Genomic DNA, 26,336 nt, shown 5'->3' with positions numbered 1-26,336 from the left:
TATAAAATTCAGTTAGGCTTAAGTACGATAATAAATTCAACTCATACAACCAGAACAGAAGTGCCAACTGTCAAGAGCACACACCCACTTATCACCCGTTATCCAATTAAAACCCTCTAATAAAGCCAATTAAAATCATATCAATTTCCAAAAACCCTTCCTTAACCATCTGTTACAGCCAGCTAGAGGTAGTGTACGAGCGGGAAACGAAGTACAGGTGAGGTGAAACCAAGCCCTAACAGTCAGCAAATCGACACACACACTATATTTAACTTCCGCTTTCCCAATCTAATCCGGAAGTAACTTACGTATCACTTCCCAGTACAAAAACCGAAAAAATGAAAAAACCGCCGGTACCAGCATAAGCTTTATGATAGAGCGGCATATCAGTCCATAAATTTATATTTCAAACAAAGGCTTAGTAATGTGAGTTAGGCTTAACAATAATCTTATTTTAAATTAAATATTGCAAAGTTTTCTAGAGTGAAAAAGTGTAGCGCGTTTCATCCTATAGTACTAGTATTTAACAGTGTAGCTTGAAAAGGCCCGATCAATACTCACACCTGATTGGTTGAGATAAATCGCCGTTAGAGCGCTTTCACAGCACAGCACAGCTCGCGACCCCGTTATTCAGCTTTCTCTGCCAGACCCAGAAAGAATTTTAGGTTAAAATGGCCGACATGTTAGCAGGTACATGAAAAATCAAATCTGTTACACCAAAAAACATCACATCATCGTGTTTAGTATTATTTAATTATAATTAAGTTTATTTAAAATATGGCGCGTAGATTATCTTTGAGTTTAGGTTTTATGTTTGTTGCAGAAAAAGAATATGCCGAAAAATTACTAAGAATGGTCAAAAAAGAGGTATGTATTTATCTATCCATGTATCATATGGATTACATTTTAACCTAATTATAATTAATTTTAATTAATATTTAATTAGAGTTAATGATAAGGAGTGTATTTAAAACGCGTATAAATAATACAAGCATTTTTATAGTAGCTTTAAGTGATAACATACGATACAATATAACCATGCCCGTTAGTAAGGGGGTTATGACCCCATAAAATGCCTGAAAAATGTCAGATGGAACCCATAGAAATTAATTTAATTTGATTTTGTGTTAAGGGGTGTTGTGTATTAAGGTTAAGGACGATTTTATAGTAACGTGTGTTTGAAAGGGTTATGACCTCGATATAAAAAGGCGGGAAAACCTTGACAGGTGACAGAGATACAATAATTGGTTTGAAACGAAAAAAAAAAATGAAATAAAATCCCTAACAAAATGTGCAAAAATATTCAATATTCAATATTGAAATAAAGGGTTAAGGGTTTAGATTGGATATTAATATTAATATTTAAAATCAGATAAATTTATATTTAGCACCCTTATTTAGTTTTATTGTAAAATAAAAATTGAAGAATCTACTACATAGATTATAGGTTACCTTCCCTTTAACAATTCCTTGCCAAGAAACAGAAGCTCGTAACTCCCAATACTCGCAATATATAAATCAAGTCAACTTCAAATGTATCAATTTCCCTAATTTTTAAAACGATGTACTTCATTAGTTTATTGTATCGTAAACATCGGACAAATAATAATAATAATAATAACAACATTTTAAAAATAACAATTGAAGTATAAAGAATAAAGCCATTTCCTAATCATTTCTAGACAAGTCACGTCTTCACGTAGTAGTAAAAGTTCATAGTGAAAGTATACAAAAAGTATACTTCGTAAGCCATGTAAAATGATAAGCAAACGAACCTCTTCTAAACCCCTACACGAACCATCAAATCAGATAAGAGCTTTCTTTGTGCAGTAGAAGTTTTATAAAAAAAGTACTCTATGGTCTCGATCCAAACGTTTATTTTAAAGCATCGGCTGCAATAAAAAACCTATTCACTCATGCTCTCTGTGCTACGGTCATGAAGGCTCAGACCACCTAACCAAACCCTAGTAAAATTGGGCGATAAATTGCGGTCGGTAGACGCCTGAGGGCGCGTGCTACGCATTGCAATTTGCGAGTTTAACACGCACGGCTTTGCCTTTCCATGGTTACTTGGTCTGAGATGAAGGTAATCTTACGCAGAGAAGGTGGGTCGAAACTATTCTGAGAGAGGTAAAGGGGTGTGTCTCATACTACACATCGCGTGGAAGCTTCACTGAAGTACACTTTTGGTTTTTATCTACGAGCTTTTGGTAGTTGGAACCCTTTAGACTAAGTTAGTATGCAAAAACACGTTTTCCTCATAAAATCTATTGCTTCTCCGGACGTTTCCAAAAGCAAGTGACCGAAAGGTTCAAACTCCTGTCCTCCAGGACATACACTCATAAATATTCAATTGCGATTTCCGACTCAAAACCAAAAGGACTTGCGAATGGGGAGTAGGCTTAGGCTAGTCCATTAAGTAAAATTTCTGTTCGTAAGAGTCACGTGACGTGTGCACGAGGGGATATCAACTACATTATTCAGATTCTTGTACACTGATTAAGTGCAATTACCATCAACAGGAATGCATACAGCCACTAGGAATCATTGCGTCCACATCCATTTTCTTTCAACGTATCTTACACGGATTTTATGGGAGGAGCCAGCTAGACTAATCATTATATATGACCAATTTATAATATATCTCGCGCGCCTAGGAACTCGCGTTGACTTGCTACACAACCAATGAAAAAAAAATCACAGTTAGAAAGACGCCATCAGAATTATGAACAGCGTGACGGGGATAGTAAGTTCTCAAGCCCGGTATACCCACAAACACGAATTCATAGTTATCAACATGGGATATCTTTATGGGGGAACACAATGATTCCAATTAGCTATATGTATTCCAGCTGCAAAAAAGGCTATGCCTTTTAAGGATTACGTGCCGCTTTAGTACAACCATGCCCAACTTGTATTACTTTCTTTACTTCAACTTATGGGTTTCTAAACTGCATGGGGAGGGGGATTTTAGTGACATAAAGCAATGGGGTCACGGTACCCCGCCCTTTCGAACAGATGTCACTAAAACAAAGGCCCCCTCCCAACTATATAAGGGCTCTTAAAATTCGAGTGGCATTTCTCGAAAATCCATCTCGCACTTAATTAAGGATTAACTCATTATCATTAGTTTAATTACGGCAGGCATTTAAGTGATCACCTTGGTTTGTGTTGAAAAGCCGCGTGCGTGGGATTGCGGTATTAAGTTTCGTGTGTTAATTAAGACCTAATTTGAATGTTTTATATGCATATAATCATAAGTTTATAAGATTATATGTTTCATCCATAAGTATGATATGCACTACCTATACGATTCGTAATGCTTCTGAGAGACTTACAGCAGCTCGAGATAACTAGTTCGAGAAGGAGAACGACGGAAGCGAGTCAATTGAAATCCTAAGTACACTCGGGGGTGGTTAATTAATTTTGCAGCTAGGACCTATTCCATCTAGGTCCTATTTAGTCCGCATTACTAAGCCCCCTTTGACCGCAGCGCCCCACTCACTCACCAGGCCTCCCTCGCTCGCTTTACCTCCTCGAATCTATGACCTACCTGACTCACTCACTCACTTAAAAATTACAAGCCTTTCAGTTTGTCATGACCAGATATTAATTAAACAAACTTATGGAAGGAACATATCTTATGAACTTATGCTATAACCAAATTCATGAGATTGTAGAAATTTTCACGAGATTCTATCAAAATTTCACCGAACTCAATAAAATTGCAGGTGTTTTGTCAACTATATAACATGATAACAATTCCTTAGGTTTTTAAAAAAATCATCTAACTACTAAAATATTAATTTCAAATTCAGAAAATAAATAAAATATAGAAAACAAACCGACAGAATCCAATTTCAAAATTTAAGATTGGAACTAAATATAACATAAGCATCCATAACATAACTCGTTTTTTCCAATATTTGCTATCTCTGATACAAAAGTGGATCGCTTAAATAACCTTTGGGATTTAAGGTGCACATATATAACATATATATTAAAGTCAATAAAGTTGTACGGGTTGATATTACCCTTAAAGATAAAGGTACACATTGAAAAGAAAAATAGGTTTGTAAAAGCAACAATCCATACATAAACTAAGGCCATGGCTAGACGGGTTTTACCGGATTTTTTTATATCCACGCCTAATCATAAGTTCATAAGATATGTTCCTTCCATAAGTTTGTTTAATTAATATCTGGTCATGACAAACTGAAAGGCTTGTAATTTTGAAGTGAGTGAGTGAGTGAGGTAGGTCATAGATTCGAGAGGAGGTAAAGCGAGCGAGGGTGGTCTGGTGAGTGAGTGAGGCGCTGCTGTCAAAGGGGGCTTAGTAATGCAGACTAAATAGGAGTGTCTAGATGGAAATAGGTCCTAGCTGCAAAATTACTTAGGACTTCAATTGACTCGCTCCCCCTCGTTCTCCTTCTCGAACTAGTTATCTCGAGCTGTATCTCAGTAGCATTGCTAATCGTATAAGTAGTGCATGTATACTTATGGAGCGAACATCACTGATAAACCTATGGTCAAATTGATATTGATAGTCCTGTTAACTTTTGACCTTTGTACTTTGCTCGCAGGTGAAACAAATCATGGAGGAAGCTGTTACCAGAAAATTTGTTCACGAGGAGAGCAGTAGCATAACATCCTTATGCGGTAAGCGTCAAACTAAACAGAGGAAGTGTGCTATTTCCCAGACTGTTCGTTTTAGCAGACGACACAAAAAAATGGCGGTTGGCGACACAGTAGTCCTTGATAGTTTTAGGAGTAATTAAATACTAATTATCATATTGTAATAAGAGATAATTCATATCATTTTATTTTAATTTTAATATTTAATTCCTTTTATATTAAGAAAAAGCAGCCGTTATTTTAAGCTATAATGTTATATTGCGTGACCCCTGTCCTTTAACAAATCGAATTTTTACTAAATAAACTTCAAAATATATAACATTTTCGATTTTCAAAATGTCAAAAATGCCATTTGTATTATCTTTTTACATTTCCTAGACTATATAGTGACAGCTAAATGTCTTGAAATATATATTTCTAAAGATATGATATTTCTCGCGTCGCAAATTCAATATCGAAATAGATTTTTTAACACTAGACGGCAGTAGTGTATATAGACAGAATTTGGCGCCATTGTCTTTTCCCGCCAAATAAATAACACAAATAACGCGGTGGGATAAAGCGCGCCCTTTTTTTGGCGCGTGAGATTTTCCAGAGAAAAGAGCGGGTTATAAGCACGTTGGTTGTCATAGCAACGATCACGAGGGGTCACAGACGTTGCCTGGGTTGCCCCCAGCTTTATTGTTGTTGTTGTGAGAGTAGGATAGCGATAAAAGGGGTTGGATAGCGTAGTACGCTTTAGTGACGGTATTGGTTTACGTTAGGCCTAACCAGAGTTAAGAAAGGGAGCGGAAGGTAGGGGGGAAAATGTAGCTCTAAAAATCACGTGATCAGTTATAACAGGCCAGGTCAATTTCCGGTACGTCTGCTCCCTCTCACTTCTGTCACCTCCCTCTAAGGCGTGTCCCAATGTAGAGCCGTTGAAACAAAATTTGAAAATTGGCTCGAAAGCCTCGAGTCGAGAGTAAGCCAAGCCATGACAGACGTCTTGAAAGGTATGTTATTTTGATGTTTTCTTAATTATTATTAATTTATCATAAATTGGCTTTAATTACCATAATTATCGGTTAATTTTATTCGTTTTAATATTTACTTAGGTGTTGTAAACCAATGTTTACAATATACTTTGAAGCAGCTTCAAATTCAGAAATTTGTATTCCGAATTGAAAAAGAAGCGGTATCAGCATTTTTAAGTGGCATTAATTCAATAGACAGAGAACCTCTGGAATCCTTTCTTCTGGCTAGAATTAGTAAAGTAACATTTAAACGTACAACCAGGGATGCATTTCTAAGCGAAACGCATAAAATCTCTGAAAGCGAACGTCGAGAAGCTGGTCTTCGATATGCATTGATTAGGGCATGTCCAAACTTTAACAAAGTTTCAGAACCCATCCAAAAAAATCTAGTCAGTAGACTACTTCATATATTCTTCCATGAATTAATGGCAAAAATGGAAGTTGGAGTTGACAGTGCAATTGCAAAGGAAGACACTAAAGTTCAGAGAGAGGAGAAGAAAAAGGAGCTTCTCGGGTTAGATGTTAAAAAGCTTACACCGCTAACAACTATCACAAATAAGAAAATTGAAGAAAACCTTCCCGTAACCAGGTATGTGGCTGGCTTTGCCGCATATGCTTTAGTAAAGAGGAAATGCCCAACAGAATTGGCAAAAAGAATAATTAAAGTACAAACTACAACTAATTTGGATACCACAATAGACTTAACGGAGTCATGGACCGACAAATTATCAAGGGGTGGATTGGCTCATGTTACCGATGAATTTTTTGAACTTGTTAAAATCATTAAACGTGTATCAGATTTAATATATGTTACTGACATTAAACGGATTAGGCATCAAAATTTAAAAACCAAAGCTATTCAGCACATTCTGCAAAATGAGGAAATTTGTAGGCGATGGAAGTTGTTGTACAATAACCCTGACAGCAAGAAATGGCTATTAAAACTTCTAGATGTATTTTTAAATACTAGAGGGAAATGTTTGGTGCGAGACATGTTAGAGCAATATCAACATGACACAAAAGAAACTCTGAAAGCCAAGAAAGCATTGCGAAAAGGACTCAAGGAAAAGAGTCAAGAGTCTGAAAAATCAATGTCTCCGAAGAAAAAGAGAGCCAAGATTCAGGAGCCTAATAACCCCTCACAAATGAAGAACCCAAGTGGGAAAACGCTGAACTCAGATGGAGATAAATATCCAAAAAATAAAATCGGCGAAAGAAAAACAAATAACAGCCAAACACTAAAGGCGATTCCAACGCTTCACATTCCTGACCCCCACCCCAAATCCAGCTCATCTCGAAGTTTACTTGAAAAGGAATCAAAGGAAAATTTAAGTGGAACATATGCCTTTTTAGAAGGGGATCCTGACTGTGATATTTATTTGCAATTTTTACCTCAAGAAAGTGTGGAGCAACAATCAATTGATGCCATATCCCCTCCTGGAATTCTAATAGCAAATACCTGCAACTCATCTCAAAATTTAGGCCAAATTGAAAGGAAGCAATGTTTAAACGCGTCGTATGACTTTTTAAATGGGGACCCAGACTGTGATATATTTATGCAATTTTTATCTGACTAAAAATTGTGATATATTTGTGGAATTTTTATATGACGAAACATTGTGATATATTTGTGCAATTTTTATCTGACGAAATATTACGAGATTAGTCTTTGCTAATGCTGCATAGTTACGTTTATGATTACCAGATAGTTCAAAATATTTTGTGAATGCCCTTATGATTTAACATATTATTTACACTGGTAGAATAGTTACTAAGCTGCATCAAAATTAATTTCCATTTTAATAAATCGGATCAAAAACAACAAATATATGAATAAAACATAGTTCATGCGCTAAATCGTTTAGAAAATTTAATTATCAAGCTTGTCAGACATTGAAGTATTGCCATTAACTGCTTCTAAGGCAAGTCCGGTTAGGGCTTTCAACTTGTCCATATTGGCTTCAAAGAGGGCCACTGAGGGATTACAGTTACGCCCCCCTGAACATCGCTGCCTTCCAAAATATTGCTCGAGAGGATCTTGGTTAAGGTGTTGCGTCAAAACGTACTTTGCGCCTTTTTTAAGTAGGTATTTTACAATTGCTACAGTTGAGAGAGCTATAATCAAGAATTGGTCTATGTTTAAAATGTTTGATGTGGACATATTTATAGGTAGAAACTATGCCCATACCTGTCATTCGTAGACCTTCAATGGTTTCTTTGCTCAAAAGCATTCGGTTTTTTTCTTCTTTTGAAAATGTCCCTGGCCGATTTTCAACATCTTTCTCCCAGTCCTCCAAATAATTGATGAAGTCTCCCTCCAGCCACTAAAATATATAAGTGCATTAATAGATATTTACTTTTTCGTTATATCATGAATCTATATAACCGTATAATATAGATTCATGGTTATATTAAAAACCAATGATGGTGAGTTTCATTACTTTCAGTCGCTCATCATCCTCATTTTCATAGGCTCTTTTGTTAGGTTTTCTTTTCCTCAGTGATTCGTTACAATTCTTGACATTACATAAGTCGAAGAATTTATCGAAGACCCTAATAAATTTAACTGTTTCGGGGTATTTTTCATTCCCAAAAAGCGTTTCTATCGCTGAGGCAACAGTTTCGCTCATAACTTGGGTGGCCAAATTGACTTTCATTTTAGAATATCCATTTAAAAATACGTGCCCGTAAGTTAATTTGGAGGCATTTTTAAACTGACCCTTCATTCTAAGTTGAGTGTAGTATAGCCGCAAAATGACCTTCCAAGATAAATCCTCGCCATTTTTCCACATACTTCGCGACTTAGAATGCGCTCCACTGTTGCTAATACAGTTCCGTACAGTTTTTATGAGATGAGGTGCATCGGAAAGAAAAAATATATCTCTTTCTTCATCAGCTGCGTGTAAATTAGGAGTGACATAGGGAGGGCTATTCTTCTCGTTACTGGTGCACATTCGAAAAAACTTCCTATTAGTCGAAGCTCCATCTCCTACAACAGCTAATATTCGGAAACCACTATTTTCTAATAAACTAATGGCCTCCCAGATTATAGAATAAAGTTCACCACTGGTAGCTCCCTTAGTGGGGAAATGTGCAAATGGTATTTTAATGTTTGTTGTAATTCCACGAAGCATAAGTTGTAGAATGCTTGTAGCGAGAGGTGGTGATGTAGTCCCCTTTACTTTTAGCTCAATATCATCAAGCGTATTATGATGCTCATCAACATCAATAAATCCCGTCAAGCACCCAGTATCTTTGTGACAAATTACATCAGGCTTGATAGTCATTTCATCTAACAAAAGTGCAAAATATTTTTGGTGTTCCGGCAGATTGTCAAGGTCTGTTAATTCAACCATTTCGTTGAAAACGTCTTCTTGAAATCCAGATGTATTTTTTAAAGTGTGATCATGTTTATATAATGTGCGAGTTGTTGGTAAGATTACAATTCCACTTTTCTTCAATGTCTCATAAGCTGATTTGGATTTATTTTTCATGTAAGAGCACCACTTAAGGAAGAAACTATCCCACCTCATGCCATATTTAGATCTTTCCAAAGCCCTTAATTGCTGTTTTATGAAAATTGACATAAAAGAGCCAGGGGTTTCGTTTTTCATTTTTTCTTTAAAAACTTGCTTTAGTGCGTCTCTTTCTTTCTTCCCTTTGTTAGATAAAATGAGGTTTGTTTTAAATTTTTTCTTGGGATGCCTAATTTTTGAGTCAATTTGATAGGAAACTGATTTGGTTAATGTTTTGCTACGCAAACGCAGGGTTCGTAGGCTAGATCGGTACAAATGACAAGCAATACATCGCTTCTTATATACCGGAATAAGAGCTTGGCATTTGTCGCTATATATTGTTTTTAGGTGTTCTGAGTAATAGCTACTGGTTCGGTGCTTATTTGGTTGTCTCGCTTTATAGAGCTTGATGAGATCTTCATCGTTATTTCCCGGGCAAATTTTGAAATGATTCATTCTTGACAAGAAGTTATATATGTCATCATTAGTAGTATTTTCACCAATTTGAAGGTTGTTCTCTATTCTATTTAGGGGTATATTTTTATCCAACGCAGTGATTATCACTGAACTCAATTCACTGGAAACAAATTTGCATGATAGCACAATGTGTCTATTTATATGCTTCATAAACACAACACCATCTTCGAGAGTTTCCATTGACCATCCACTTGGTGGAGATAAGGCTCCCAATTCCAAGTTTGATTTTGAATTATTCTCATCTATTATCTACAAAAACATTTAATTTAAGAAAGGACTACCGTGGTTAAATGTTTCAATGTATTTACGTTAAGTTCTTTTAATTGAAGATTTTCCTCCGGTTTCATGGCAACTGTAATTTCTTTCTATAAACACACGCAATATATTTTAATGTAGTTCAACATACTTCAAAAGCAAGGGAATCTTGAAATGAGATACTTACATTTGGATTTCTAAGACTAGCCAGTGAAATTGGGTCAGGATTTTCTTCAGTCGGTCCATTTAGATCATGAAAATGCCTTGAACAAATGTAGGTCCCACGAGAAACATCAGATATTTGGAAATCATTCCGTCCACAAGCCTGAACCCAACGTTGGCATTTTTCTGTCTCTTTTTTTACAGAAGGAAACTTGATAAAACGTACTCCTGGGGCTCCATTAACTTGTCTATTTGTGGAATTTTGTTTAGAGGTGCAAGAACCATATTTGCAGGCTATTCGTTGAGGCATTCCTGAAGTTAATGGATTAACGCAGGCAACGGGTGAACAGACCAATGCAGAACCGGACTAAACCAAAATTACACTTTCAATATAAATTTTCTTATATTCAAGCCTGATACATTTACTTACGTTTGAATATTCTCTTTGAATATATTCTTCTAATATTTTTTAACGTAATTTTTAAAGTAATTTCACATTTCCATGTTCAAAATTTTTCAAGTAAGCGCGCTTCCTTAACCTCCCATCCATAACCGTTACGGTAACGTTAGGCTCGTTAGCACTTGGCAGAAGCAGCAGACGACAAAAAAAGTTATCTTGATTATTATTGGTTACTGTCACCCTCACGGTAACCAATAAAAATCTAGAGATTTTTTTTTTTCAAAGTGGTCATGTGACCGGAACTTAGCCTGGCCTGTTATTCGAAACGCGCCTGCTCGTTTGAGCTACATCCTGTTTTGCACTGCCAAAGGCAGGAGCTTCCGCTCCCTTTCTTAATTCTCTCTGGCCTAACTCTCCAGTAATTTTAAAAGTTTGGAAGGTAATGTCCAGCCCTTTGAAATAGATGCTGAGTCACAAAGGCTTAAGGACATTCTCGTTACTCGTGTATTGAGTACGTTTGCGCAATTTTAAATTCAAAATCATTAGAACTATAATAATAAAGGCGAATTTCATCAAAGTTTTACAACCCAATTGTTTTTTTAATGATACCTCTAAAATAGCCTATTTTCGTTTTTGGCCAAGGCCTAATTATTACGTTAAGCCTTGGAAAAATAGAAAACCTTCATTACAAATAAAGGTGAAGTACAGAAGAAAAATAAAGAAAATATTGGGTTTTGGCTAAAGTGAAATTGATGATTAGGCTTAAGAGGTTGGTTAGGTTGGGACTTGGTTGGTTCAGGTGATGATGTCACTCGGGAGTTGTAATGACGTCTTTAGAGAGTCAACTCAAAATGAAGCGTGGATGAAAATGGGTTCTTTAATGTATTGTGACGTTCTGTAGACTTAGATTAGGCTTAAGTGCAAAACTAGGTAATTGTTAGTAGTTTATAAAAAAAATAGCTCATTCGATCACGCAAGTTTGCTATAATGCGTGATTGAGTGAGTGGTAAAGAATTATGGGTAAAATCCTGACGCTAAACGTGATTGTACTAAGCCTTTGACAGCAGCCCCTCACTCACCAGGCCTCCCTCGCTTTACCTCCTCGAATCTATGACCTACCTCACTCACTCACTCACTTCAAATTCATTACAAGCCTTTCAGTTTGTCATGACCAGAGATTAATTAAACAAACTTATGGAAGGAACATATCACTTATAAACTTATGCTAAGACTAAATAAATATTTTCATAACTGTTCTAAAATTTAAGATATATAAATATAAATTCTATATTAAATCCTTTGAGGCTGAATACTCTATCAATACTCAACAAGATAAAATTCAAAATATGAAAAGATTTCAAAAAGGTAGCTGAAAAAATAAATAAATAAATAATAAAAAAATAAGAAAAGTCTCTGAAGATTTCAAAAAGGAAATCATAGATTTGGAAAAAGAGTATCACAAGGATTTACGATCCATACGTGCAATTCAAAAAGAAACACGTACTGCCCTTTCCGGAAAAGTACTTGAAAAATATCACTTCCTAAGCCTAACCTAGTAACCCTAGTAAAGGGAAGATGAACTATACAGGGTGTACATTCATTCCAAAAAGGGTTAAGGGTGATTATAGTTTGCCGAATTCGGTACAATCATGCAGTGGGAGCATCCAGGGATGGTAAGTATTATGGGAAATCAATCAATCAATCTAGAGTCCGAAAATGTTCAATACATCTATACCAGTTCTATGACCACACCGATTTTGTTTGACCCCCCCCACCCCCATAAGGCATGCATGTACTGTACACCCCCTAACACAAGTTAAAGTTATTAACATTGATTGGAAACTGTGTTTTACCTTTGACCCCCCACCCCCCATAAGGGATGCATGTACTGTACACCCCTAACACAAGTTAAAGTTATGAACATTGATTGGAAACTGTGTTTTACCTTTGACCCCCTTAATTACATTAGTTATCAATGGTCTGTACTGTACAGTTTCTTTGATTTAAATATAAAGGGGTTTTCCATAAAACACTGTTTCCAATCAATGTTCACAACTTTAACTGGAAACAGTGTTTTAATGATGACCCCCTTAATTACATTAGATATCATTCGTCTGTACAGTTTCTTTGATTTAAATATAAAGGGGTCATCCGTAAAACACTGTTTCCAATCAATGTTCATAACTTTAACTTGTGTTAGGGGGTGTACAGTACATGTCCCTTATGGGAGGGGGTCAAACAAAATCGGTGTGGTCATAGAAGTATAGATGTTACAGAACATTTTCGGACTCTAGATTGATTGATTTCCCATAGACCTTACCATCCCTGGATGCATCCCACTGCATGAACATGTACTTCGGCAAACTATGATTACAAGCTCCTTTTTGGGAAAAATTCCTGTACTTACTACAACTTCCATAATTTTCCCCACCAAAACTAGAGTGTCCATAGCACCCTTTCATATAAATAATTGTACTAAGCGACAAACTCCTCCAATAACGATGCATACATGTCAGAAAAATCATATTATCCAGTAAGAAAAAAAAAGAAAAAACAGCTTTACACATCCGGTTGTTATAAACCAATTTCCGGTTGAGCGGAAGTAAAGAATGCCAACGAAAGAGAGGGTTAGGGGGAAGTAAGGGGGAAATACCCCCATAGCAGTCGTAAATCCTTAAGCATTCTCGATTACTTCAATTTCAGTTCGGTTAAAGAAAAATAATAGCTGCAGTCTAGGACTATGGTCAGATTGATCGTACTGCCTAACCAAAAGTTTATAGAAAGGACATAAAGTATGCATTTTGTTGAAGCTTCCTCGCGATGCGTAATACGAGACACGCCCAATTTATCTCTCAGAATAGTGTAGAGCCCCGTCTGAGTTTGATTACCTTCACGAGCGTAGTACAAGGTACATAGGTGAATAGACCATTTTGGTATAACTAAGAGGGGAAGACACAGGGGGATCTTTGTCTTTCATCTCGCTTTTTGGCGCCTGCGCTGTAGTAGTTTTATATCGTGAGAGTAGTGCGTAGAGACGGATGGCAATGTATCAACCCCCTTGTATATCTCAGTACCCTCTTTTTTTTATCGAAAACGTCTCCTAAATTAACAGATGCTGGCTCTAGTACCAATAATTAACGTTTATATCGCCACTATAAAGTACTATTTTCTATATATCTTTGACCGCAAAAAAGCTCTTACATGATTGGTTGGTTCGTGTAGAGGTTGATAGGAGGGTCGTTTGCTTCTCATAGCTAGGGAACTATAAACGTAGTACACTTTTGGTTTTATGTATGGTCTTTTGGTTCTGCGTTATTTTTTCCTGAACACTTTTCATCAAGGCTAGTAGACGTTGAATGTATGTGTGCAAGGATGCAAAGAAAACCCCCCGGGATCCGGCCCATCCGGGCCCTTCAGAACAAGTACTTGAGTAAGAAAATCTTACAAAGAAAAAAGAATTTGTACAAAACCCCCTAAGAAAATTGTAACACCAATCTTTTTGTAATTAATCTTAAACCGGGGTAATTAGCGAAAGAAGAAATTATTGTTGCCACCATACAAATTAGCATATACAGAGTGTTTCTTAGTCTGGCATAAATTAAGGGGGATGTTCAATTTTAGCTAGGCAATATTCGTGGATAGTTTTAATGGATTCCTAAGTTCCAAGATGGTTTTTTTCTTCGCCGCGTATCATTGATTTTGGGTTCCTAAAATTCCAGACCTAAGGTGAAAACCAAGAAGGAATGGTGGTATGCAGTGGCCTTGGTTCCTATTCTGGGTGGGTGAAATATTGTTAAGCATCATTGAAAAGCAATTTGATGATGACGTCATACCACCATACGTAGGGGTTAAAAATGAAATCATGGACTTAGTAATCTTAAAGCGGAACAGAAATAATTTTTCTGCCATGATGCAAATCTATTCTATCAAGAAGCGACGCCGATATCTAATTTATAAGGGAGAAGGTTTAAATTCGCGCCACATTTCCATGCAGCTTTATATCCAGTCCAAATTAACGTAGACGTGTCCGGAGTTAATCCCCGCCGCCTCTAAATTACAACCAGCATCTCATTGGTTCTTGAAAATTCATGCACGTCAGCGCGAAGCGAATGACGACGAAAATACAGTCATATTTTCCGACTGAAGAGAGGAGGCGAAATAGCCCGGCCTCTTTTTACTTGCCCCCTTGTATTTTGAAAGGGGGACTGTAGGACTACGGCGCGCGGGAATACTTAGGCATCTTATACCTTCTCCCTAATAAACTAGATATCACTTCTTGATTCTATATAAGGCAAAAGTTCTGTGTTACTGACTTATTGCTCTTGCTACTAGCAGGGAGGAGAGACTTGAGTTCCTTACTCCCTGCTACTAGCATAAGTACGCGCATTGCCCTGTTTTCCTGTCCTCTATATGAAATATATTTATAAGGTCCATTATTGAACTAAAAATAGCGCTTTTAGCGACTTGCCCGGGAACAAAATTTCTCATCGTTTCTTAAGATCTTTTGAAATCGAAGTCAACATATTTTTTTTTTGAAATATTTCTTCAGAGCTTTTAATAGAAAATTTAATAATTATTTTGATGTGATTAAAATCTATTTGCAGCTGCGGTAGATGCTTGTTTATCTCATGGTCTCAAACGAAGAGCCTTGGGTCTTTTTAAAACTAATTCCACGACGGCCCTGCTACAGAAAGTTGCCAAAAATTACGAACCAGCCGCTGAAATAGCCAAAATGGTGGCCGATATTGAAAACGCCGATCCGAACAAGTAAGATAAGTATTTAACTTTATGACGTCATGTAATGAACATGATGACGTCATGAAATAAATCATGCCTTGTAAGTACTCTAATAAAAGGCGGGAACGTGACTAAGACGATGGTTTAACTGACGTCATCGCGTTAACCCTCTGAAACTAAAAAAATCGTAACTTGGTTTCCTGGGAACCCAAAATAAACATGATGTCACTAAATGGGCATGATGACGTAATTTAAACGAACCATGCCTTGTAAGTACTCAAATAAAAGGCGAGGAGGTGACTAAGACAATGGTTTAACTGTCGTCATCATGTAAAGCCTCAGAAACTAAAAAAAAAACAGAAATTTGGTCCTGGTAAACCGAAATGAACACGATGATGTCATTAAATGGGCATGATGACGTAATTTAAACGAACCCTGCCTTGTAAGTACTCAAATAAAAGGCGGGGAGGTGACTAAGACGATGGTTTAACTGTCGTCATCGCGTGAATCCCCATAAACTAAAAAAAAAACTAATTTCGTCATGGGAGCCCGAAGTGAACATGATGACGTCATTAAATCGACTTTATGACGTCATTAAAACAAACCATGCCTTGTAAGTACTCTAATAAAAGACGGGGGCGTGACTAAGACGATGGTTTAACCTACGTCACCGCGTAAGAAAAAAAAATAAAAATTAATTCGATCCTGGAAAGCAATAACAAAACTCCCAAGTTAATAAAGACTTTTTTGAGTGATGGGTATTGCCCTAGAACTAATAATACTCTAACGCCAAATAAACTTGACCCCCATTACCAAGCCAGAAAAAAAACATACACCCATAAACTCTGCAAAGGTACCGCAGTTTAAACTGAATTAAAGCATAATCCTACCTTAAAAAAGAAAAAAAAAATAAATCAACACCAGTATTGATTAGAAGAAAAAAAGGGTTCTTCTCCGTTACCATAGCAACGGGTGATTAAGGCTTAGTATAGATTTAGGTTGAACTCTAGCTTATTCCCTAAAGAGATTATCAACAAATCTCTATTCTGGATCAATACAAGATGGAGAGACAGGGGAAAGGCAACCATGGCGATTGAGAACAATGTAAGTTGACAGTAGAGAAAGGGTTGGGAGTCATCGGGTTAATCTTTAAGATTTGGGTCAAGTTCAGCTAGGGTTGACACAGATTTGAAAGTTTCAAACTTCCCCCCCCTTTCCCTCTCTCTCAGTTTAAAGTTCAATGCAGTGTTGTCAGGCCCTCCACGAGTCAAGTAAGACAAGTACTAAGTGAAACTGAACTGGTAGTAGTCTTTCTTGACTCAAAATCGTCCAGGCAACACTGGCTACTCTGACGTTACACTGTCTAGTTCAGTAACCTTCAAACCCCCCCCCCCCCAAAACCCATTAATTGAAACATCCCTATACACCAAAGACTAATTAATACAAACGGGGCTACTGTTAATTACCCAACATTAATTACACCCTTGTGTAAATTACGAATGGTTAATTGGAAAATCGAAAAAAAGGCCCAAAGTACAATGCGATGGCCTTGTGGGATTTTACGCTACGTTTTAACAATCCTACATTGAAATAATAAATTGTAAATACCAAGAATGCATACAGCTACTAGGAATCATTGCGCTTCCATATTAATTTAATTTCTATGACTCCGCCCTAGATACGTTTAGTGAAAATGACTCACTTGGTCATTTTATTTTTGTGCAGAAGATCATCCTCAAGTAGCGACAGTACTTGCAAATTAAAATCATCGCCATCACAAACCAGAAGAAACCCAACCACAGTCAACCCTAGATATATGTGGATTAGACTAGCGCTATTTGAAAAATTATTAGCCAAAATTGTGGACCATTTAGTCCAAAATAGCAGGTATTTAAATTAAACTTAGAGAACTCAAAGTGACAATTCAAATTTACCACGCTTATGTTTTTTTAAAGTAAATATTACGAAAAAGAAGCTTTGATATCGGATCCGGTCACGGGACAAATTCTAGCTTCTCTATTGGGTAAACCATAATAACCATAAGCTTATAAGATATGTTCCTTCCATAAGTTTGTTTGGTCATGACAAACTGAAAGGCTTGTAATGAATTTGAAGTGAGTGAGTGAGTGAGGTAGGTCATAGATTCGAGAGGAGGTAAAGCGAGGGAGGCCTGGTGAGTGAGTGGGGCGCTGCTGTCAAAGGGGGCTTAGTAATGCGGACTAAATAGGAGTGCCTAGATGGAATTAGGTCCTAGCTGCAAAATTCATTTATCACCACACACTTGGGACTTCAATTGACTCGCTTCCGTCTTTCTCCTTCTCGAACTAGTTATCTCGAGCTGCTGTAAGTCTCTCAGTAGCATTACGAATCGTATAGGTAGTGCAAATCATACTTATGGAAGGAACATATCACTTATAAACTTATGCTTTAACCAATAACGAAAAAGATATAATAATAAATAAATATTTTAAAATCAAGTTGGTCCTTGCGCCTTGGACTATTCGCGAATGAAAACCCAGGACCATTTCTGGACCGATCCCCCAGCCGATGAATTAGTCCAACGTCACAGACTGTCCTCGACGCACCCAATGTCTAACGGACCTTCAACACCACCTTCTGCCAAACGACCTGGTTTACAGGTTGGCAAATAATACAGCTCAAAACTAATTTAACGCTTCTAAACCCCGCCCACATTTTAGTACCGACGTGACGTCAGAACCTCGGGTAGTTCCGAAGATCGCGTCTTCCCATTGGTGGCCAGAGATTACGTCGAATCCTTGCACCAAAATGCCAAATCAACCTTGCTTTACGGAAAGAATAACGTACTAGTTCAACCGGTAAGTCACAAAACGGTTCTTTTCAAACGTGTCACAATGTGACATTTGTGACTCAAAATAAAATCCCTTCCCAATAACAGAGGGAAAACTTAGAAGCCATGCCGGGTTACTTGTCCTTGCACCAAACACCCGAAAGTTTGACCATCAAATGGACACCGAATCAACTAATGAATGGATGCTGTAGCATCAGCGAAAATCCAGCTGATCCCAAAGCTAGTCCAGTTCAGGATAAAAGGTAAGTCAGGTATTTAAAATACTGATTAAACTTAAATAACTTTTTTAATTTAACAGTATCTATTGGGAATATGCAATGTGTTTCAACGTTGAGGACATAGTTTACCTTCATTGTCACCAGCAAGGTAAATATTTAATCACGTGACCAGGAATGCATACAGCTACTAGGAATCATTATGCCGCGAAACAGAATTAACCCTAAAACCTTTTATTTCACAGCTGATACTGGAGGCACTATCGTCCTGGTAGGTCAAGATGGCGTTCAACGTCCACCAATACATTTCCCTAAAGGTGGTCACATGTTAGCCCTATTATCATGTTTGGAAAATGGTTTACTACCCCATGGACAATTGGATCCACCTTTATGGTCGCAAAAAGGGAAAGGTAGGCTTACTTATAAACATGTTAGGCTTAATACTAAGCCTAACGCTGATTTAACGTAATGCACAGGTAAAGTTTTCCCTAAACTTCGACGAAAAGGTCGAGGATCAGTTAGAAAATTAAAGGAAACTGATAGCGATTCCTCGGGAGCTTCCGCGGAAAGCGGAAGTAAAAGTCTCGGAGGAGGTTCCGTCGCTTCCGAAGATGTGCCATTAACAAATGGTCGCACGACCTATGACCCCAATGAGGAAGAGGCCTCTGATTATGTCTTCCGTATAATAACCTCCCTCAAACCAGAAACCATATGTAAGTATAATTGATAATTCTGTCAGGAATGCATACAGCCACTAGGAATCATTGTGTCCCCATGTTAATTTCCATGCTGGTTTTGTGGGCCGGGCTTGAGAACTTACTATTACTACTCATCTAGCTCAAGAAATGATGGACCCCAAAATGACCCAAGGAACATTTCCGTGGCAGACAAAGGGTCACCCACCCGCATCTGAACCAATGGGAATCGTGCCAAGCGCTAAGCCTCGTCTCAAACACAAATTTTCATCCTCATCTTCCACTTCTACGTCCAGTTCGCGTTCAATGGCGGACGATATGACGGGTGTGGCCACGCCTACTCTAACGCACGCTCCGCCTCCTAATACACCGTGTAACAGCGTTGATGGTTCCGCCCCTCCTCAAGTTACGCCCTCATCGTCCCCGGCAAAAAACGCAGCCGCTGCACTCTTATTGGCCAATAAGGGAAACCCCGCTAATTTAGCCAAATATGAAAGTTCTACGAGTCCTGGTTCGGGGTAAGCGAATTCTCTAACCATAAGTTTATATGATATGTTCCTTCCATAAGTTTGTTTTATTAATATCTGGTCATGACAAACTGAAAGGCTTGTAATTTTGAAGTGAGTGAGTGAGTGAGGTCATAGATTCGAGGAGGTAAAGCGAGGGAGGCCTGGTGAGTGAATGAAGCGCTGCTGTCAAATTTGGGCTTAGTAATGCAGACTAAATAGGAGTGCCTAGATGGAATTAAGACCTAGCTGCAAAATTAATTAACCACCACCGAGTGTACTTAGGACTTCAATTGAATTCTCGCTCCCCCTCGTTCTCCTTCTCGAACTAGTTATCTCGAGCTGCTCTAAGACTCAGTAGCATTACGATAAAGTATAGGTAGTGCATATCATACTTATGGAAGGAACATATCTCAAATAACAGAAAGTAAGCCATAAGGCATACACTTTCCGTTATTTTCTATTTACTTTTGTTGTTGTAAAAACAAATTGAGCATTTTAAGAATGAATTTGATCGCTTTAGCAGGCTTTCAATACAAATGTTGTGCGATACAATGAAGAGACAAATTATATCTAGGGCTTTCTATGGCTGTAAGTTATTTCTTACAAGTTCTAACAATTTATTCAAATTTAAAAATGAATAATTAATAATAATAATTATTATTAGATCCATTTTAAATTATATATTTCGGTTAATTTTTCCAAGGGCTCGCGCATTGTCGCCACTTACAAACAGTTCGAACGCACCTCGCTGGTTTGGTACACCAAAACATTATATCACCTAGCGAACCGACTGACGCTACAGCCGGTTTAACCCCCGAAATATGGCGTTCAATGCAAGCTGAACATTCCAGAACCAAGGCGACCAGTGGTCAAAGTAACGTGGCCGAATATACAATGGAACTTTATAGACTAACGTATTTTGGCGGAGTTGACCATACAATTCGAAAAGAGGTAAATACACATATTTTCAAACTCGAGATTGATTGATTGATTGATTGATTTCCCACGGAACCATGAATCCCACAATTCCCACTGCATGTACTTCGGCAAACTATAATTACCCTTAATTTTAGAAGTAGGAATGGAGAACGGTTAGTCTTTACTTCAGTCCAATACATAGCCAAGTATAGAGCCCCTCCCTCCAACACGTAACGATACGTTTAAATTATCTTATTGGCTGCTCACTTAAACTACGTTTTAATGACGTTGCTGACGGGGACGGCGAAAAATACGTAATTCCTTTTTACCTCTGTCGCTATGACCCCCGCCTCTTCTTTCATACCCCCCGGTTCCGGGGAAGGAGGTCCGGGACTTTGACGCGCGCCCACATTACTAGCTCTGTTCTCCATTCCTACTTCTAAAATTAAATCTATCCCTGTATATATATTAAAAATAAATTTATGTCTTCAGATATGGCCGTATTTATTGGGTCACTACCAGTTTGGCAGCACTGCGGAAGAACGGGCGGATCAAGATAAACATTTGCATACTACTTATGAAACTACAATGTCAGAATGGTTAGCAGTCGAAGCTATCGTTAGACAACGCGATAAAGAGATCATGGCGGCAAATATAGCGAAATTATCGTCGGAAAGCACAAATAGCGAGATACCATTAGTTGGTATGTATTTATTTATTTCTAACCCCTCCCTATTTCAAGCAGTTGACGCCGCAGCCACGCCCCCTTTTGAAGAGGAGGGTATATTATGTGACGTAATTATGACTTAATTTTATTAAAGGTCCTAAGGATGCTAACTTCAGTAACGAGGTTTTCGAGGACATGAGCACGGAAGAATCGTTTGATCAACCGGACGACGATATACCGGAACTTCCGGAAGAGGAAGTGAACGATAAAGAGCAACAAGAAGTAAGAAGTTATTTATTACTTCCGTTTATGTTTTAAATTAATCAATTGACCGTTTATGCTTTAAATGCAATAATCAATTAACAGCCTATGTTTTTAATTAATTAAAAATAATTAACCGCCTACGTTTTTAATTAATTAATTAATTAAATAATTAACCGCCTACGTTTTAAATTAATTAAATAATTAACCGCCTACGTTTTAAATTAATTAAATAATTAACCGCCTACGTTTTAAATTAATTAAATAATTAACCGCCTACGTTTTAAATTAATTAAATAATTAACCGCCTACGTTTTAAATTAATTAAATAATTAACCGCCTACGTTTTAAATTAATTAAATAATTAACCGCCTACGTTTTAAATTAATTAAATAATTAACCGCCTACGTTTTAAATTAATTAAATAATTAACCGCCTACGTTTTAAATTAATTAAATAATTAACCGCCTACGTTTTAAATTAATTAAATAATTAACCGCCTACGTTTTAAATTAATTAAATAATTAACCGCCTACGTTTTAAATTAATTAATTAACCACTTAAGTTTTTAATTAATTAGTTTACCGCCTACGTTTTAAATTAATCAATTAACCACCTAAGTTTTTAATTAATTAATTAACCACCTAAGTTTTTAATTAATTAATTAACCACCTAAGTTTTTAATTAATTAGTTTACCACCTACGTTTTTAATTAATTAGTAAACCGCCCATGTCTTAAAATAATTAATTGCTTAACCGCCTATGTCTTAAAATAATTAATTGTTTACAATATTTTTTAATTATCTTAAAGAACGATAAAGATTCCACTGTTCGAGGCCCGTTACTAAGACTGCATAATGGTAAGCAATCTCTGATTGGCTACGGGTTTTTACTCCCTCAACCAATAAAAAAATCATTTAACAGTTAACAGCCAAAGTATCATACTCGTCACAAACGCGTCAGTCGATCTACCAAACGGCGGCCCATCTCCTACAACCGAATCAAAACAAGAACAACAACACGGGCTAGATGACGTCACAGAGGAAGGGGCGGAGTTAACTGACAAACCGGAAGTGTTAAAAAAATCAGTCGAATCCGAAAAAGAAATGGCGGAAAAGGAAGTAAAGGAAATTAACGATTTAAAAGCGGAAATAATGCCCAAAACGACGGGGGAAGAAAAACATCCACAAACGGAAGTGGAAAATAAGAAGGCTGAATTAGACCCAAAGGATATTGAAAATTCGGGTCAATTATCAGCTGGTTCAAGATCATCTTGTATCAGCCCCGCTTCTTCTAGTGGCGGAGTATATTCTGTAAGTTATATTCCTATAATTCCTATAAAATGATATATTTTTTAAACCTGTCCTATATTATTATTATGCTATAATTTCATGAAAGGTCAGACTATAATATTTCCAATATATTTTTGATGCTTAGTTTGGGGTCTTAGTTTTCGTTTATAGTTTAGCATTATCAAATTTATTTTAATTAAAATTTAGTTATGGTTCTTTTAATTAAAATAGAGATGGCATTTGGGACTAGATTTGACCGAAATTGATCAGGCGGAGTTTGTGCTCAGGATTATTTTTTTAATTATATAATATCATTTAATTTAATTTAATTAAGTTCCTCTGAATTTAATTCAAAGTAAAATTCCCAATTTATTATTACTTTTTATTTATTTATTTGAGATTTTTCTATAGTATATAGTTTAAGCCAAAATAGTTAGTATTATATATGAGCATGCATTTTTATTCCTATATTTAATCCTATAAAACACGTGATTTTTTCTCCTATAAAATCCTATAATTCCATAAGAAAAAAAATTCCTATTTTTCTTATAAGTAATTTAAATTTAATAATTTAATTTCAACAAATTTTCACTTTTATAAATTTATTTTTTGAAGTTGGAATTACTGGACCTATTTTCGCTAAACTTACATCGCATAGATAAAGACGTGCAACGTTGCGACCGCAATTATTACTACTTTACAAACGAAAATTTGGAGAAATTACGCAACGTAATGTGCACATATGTTTGGGAACATTTGGAAATCGGTTACGTTCAAGGGATGTGCGATTTAGTCGCTCCCTTATTGGTCATCTTTGACGATGGTAAGTTACGTCATAATTATTTGCACGTGACATATTAATCGCTCCCTTATTGGTCATCTTTGACGATGGTAAGTTACGTCATAATTATTTGCACGTAATATATTAATAGAGCTTAAAACAAGCTTAAAAATGAGACCAAAAACTCCGAAATCGGACTAAAACTAGGAAAGTTACAAATATTTTTCAATTTTAGGATAATTTTTAATTTAAAGTTTAAAAAAAACTTTAAAATTCAATAACTTCCTTATTTTTAGCCCGATTTTGATGAACTTTGTCTTAATTTGAAGCTTTTTAAAGGTTCTACCTAAATATGTTTGAATATAAATGCTAACGTTTGTAGAAATAACCTAAATTAATATTTAAAAAAAAAATAATAATAAAATTTAAAAACATTTTCATTGATGGCCCCTGTAAGTTAGCTTCTCCCTGAACACCGGTGTGTAGCGTGATAAACATTTCTACAGGGGCTATGGGGAAATACATGGGGTTGTTTCACCCTTAATGTTGGCTTTCCATAAACACATTAAATAAATAAATAAAATAAGGAATGCATACCGCCAATAGGAATTATATAATGCATTTTTGACAAAACTTAATTAAAACCTTTCTTAATTAAATTCTATTTTAGAGGTGCTAACTTATAGCTGTTTCTGCGAGCTAATGAAACGTATGGCAGCAAATTTCCCACATGGTGGAGCTATGGATACTCATTTTGCTAATATGAGATCCCTAATTCAAGTAATTAGTTACTAATTACATTTTTTAATTATAATTAGATTTTAATTTTAATTTTAATTAATTAATATTAATGATAGATTCTCGACGCTGAGATGTTCGAGCTAATGCATCAAAATGGCGACTACACTCATTTCTATTTTTGTTATCGTTGGTTTTTACTCGATTTTAAAAGAGGTTAGTACTTATATATAGTAGTAAATAGACCATTTCGATGGAATGTAAGGTTTGCCTTCCATAACGATAATTGTTTTCCGAGATTAAATGTATAGTAAAGGCTGCAGTGGAATAGCTTGTTTCTAATATTGGAATGCTCTATGGTTTAAAAGGGGTACTGAAGTGGGGAATTTGTTTTTTTTTTGTGAAATTTTCAGAATTAGTCTATGATGACGTGTTTAGCGTCTGGGAGACAATCTGGGCAGCGCAGCACATTGCCAGTTCACATTTCGTTTTGTTCATAGCTCTAGCATTGGTGGAATACTATAGAGATATTATTTTAGAAAATAATATGGATTTTACCGATATCATCAAATTTTTTAATGGTAAGTTGATTATTTTTTCTTTTTGTCACAATTTGTGACCATACGGTGTGCATAATCATATTCTACGCAATCTAAGCTTCAGTTTGACATGTCACATGACATACTTTAGCTAATTTTATTAATGAGTAATCCCCAGTTGTGACATTTTTCACAAATTGAAAAATTCAGTTTCTCGTTCACAATTTGTGACTATGGTTTACAAAATCCTATTCTACGCAATCTAAGCTCCTATTTGATATGTCACATGACATAGTTTGCCTAATTATATTAATGAGAAACCACCAGTTGTGACATTTTTCACAAATATTTAAAATATTTTCAGAAATGGCGGAAAGACACGACGCCAAATCAGTTTTGAAAATATCCCGTGACCTCGTTTTACAAATTCAAACTTTGATAGACAATAAATAGCCCTAAATATTTAAAATTAGGCTGATATTTTGTTCCCCCCCCCCTTTAAAAAATTTCACAAAAAATTAGAGATTTGTGAAAAAGATAAAAAAAATATTTTAGGCCTATCAGAGAGAGCGTAAAAAAAATAAATATATTATTAAAAATATATATTTGTTAAAAATGGAAGAAAATATATTAATATAAATATATATAATTAGTATTATAAAATTAGCAATTAAATATTAGGCCACAAATTTTGCGCAAATTGTTATAAAAATTAATTTTGAAAATTTAAGTTTTATATTAAATAAATATTAAAATGTAACGTGTATATGTGTTTTTTCAAAATCTAATTTCTTCAAAACTTGTTTTTTGAATGTCGTATTAAATAAAAAAAAAAAAAAAAAAAACAACGTAGATTTTTGTTCTCTTAAATTGTCGCTAATTAGTTTAATTAGTAACTAATTGCAAACTAGGAATTATCTTCCAATTTAGCCTTTATATTCTAGTTAAAAATTATAAATTAGCATAATAGACAAGAGTACAAATATTGTCTATTAAAATCATGATTAAAATTAATTTTTCTGATATAAATTTAATTAATTTAGTGCTTGTATTAAAATTAAAATTAAAATGACTATATCAATGTATATAAGAGTATTTTTGACTTTAAAATCAACAAGCGGTATTTTTATGAGCTAAATTAAACCAAAATATTTGAAAAAAAAATAAACCCGATTTTGCTTCAAATATGTTTAAACTGGCGACGTACTATTACTTAATTATTAAGCTATTTATCAAATTTTTAAATTTCTAAACACTTAAGCCTTTGTTTATGTTAAGTAATATTTGGTGCTAAGTATTTATGTCCATAAAAAAAGAATTGTTTCATATTGAAGAAGTTGAAAAATAAATAAAAACGTTTTAAAAAAAGTATTTAATTTATGTTTGTTAAAATTTGTATTGAAATCCGGGGAATGGGTCTCTGTAGTCACGTGATTCATAGGTTTAACCCTTGACCTTCATAAGGTCACGAGACTCGCGCCCCTTTTGAGATAACCCCCAGGTTTTAAAAACAATATGGCGGCGCCAAGGCTTAGTGTATTTCTTAAGAAACTTACCCCAAAATGCAATTTTAACTTTAATTGCATTTACCCGAACGTAATTTAACATTTCTTAATTAATTTAAGTAACTTAAACTTACTTTAATTGAGATGCTGCTTGCATTGCAATCGACGGAGTTGGATACGGTTTTTTAC

The 26,336-nt window shown here is 35.8% G+C and overlaps 2 protein-coding genes across 3 annotated transcripts; both read left to right on the top strand.

The window, feature by feature from the left end:
* Positions 1-384: 384 nt before the first annotated feature.
* LOC149615777 (small G protein signaling modulator 1-like) lies at positions 385-25,277 on the top strand. 2 transcript variants are annotated; one of them, XM_089857673.1, is made up of 23 exons: positions 385-867; positions 4,584-4,659; positions 15,065-15,227; positions 16,923-17,084; positions 17,153-17,220; positions 17,676-17,836; positions 17,897-18,034; positions 18,115-18,269; positions 18,326-18,393; positions 18,488-18,652; positions 18,719-18,955; positions 19,080-19,455; positions 19,970-20,034; positions 20,150-20,397; positions 20,857-21,067; positions 21,186-21,313; positions 22,104-22,152; positions 22,217-22,605; positions 23,200-23,407; positions 24,036-24,145; positions 24,223-24,319; positions 24,517-24,684; positions 25,007-25,277. In XM_089857673.1, the coding sequence occupies exons 1-23, from the start codon at positions 778-780 to the stop codon at positions 25,093-25,095; spliced, it is 3,621 nt and encodes a 1,206-aa protein (XP_089713799.1). In that variant the 5' UTR covers positions 385-777; the 3' UTR covers positions 25,096-25,277. The 2 variants fall into 2 exon arrangements, with proteins under 2 accessions (XP_089713799.1, XP_089713798.1); XM_089857672.1 differs by having other exon boundaries at positions 19,967-20,034.
* Positions 5,414-7,288, top strand: LOC149615778 (uncharacterized). Its single transcript, XM_089856433.1, has 2 exons — positions 5,414-5,630; positions 5,733-7,288. The coding sequence occupies exons 1-2, from the start codon at positions 5,612-5,614 to the stop codon at positions 7,226-7,228; spliced, it is 1,515 nt and encodes a 504-aa protein (XP_089712559.1). The 5' UTR covers positions 5,414-5,611; the 3' UTR covers positions 7,229-7,288.
* Positions 25,278-26,336: the final 1,059 nt, after the last annotated feature.

This window comes from Phalangium opilio, unplaced genomic scaffold, assembly GCF_054372755.1.
Source record: "Phalangium opilio isolate 3A_F unplaced genomic scaffold, DU_Popi_V2 ptg000217l_1, whole genome shotgun sequence".
Taxonomy (NCBI): Eukaryota; Metazoa; Arthropoda; class Arachnida; order Opiliones; family Phalangiidae; genus Phalangium; species Phalangium opilio.
This window is presented reverse-complemented; position numbering and strand designations above follow the sequence as displayed.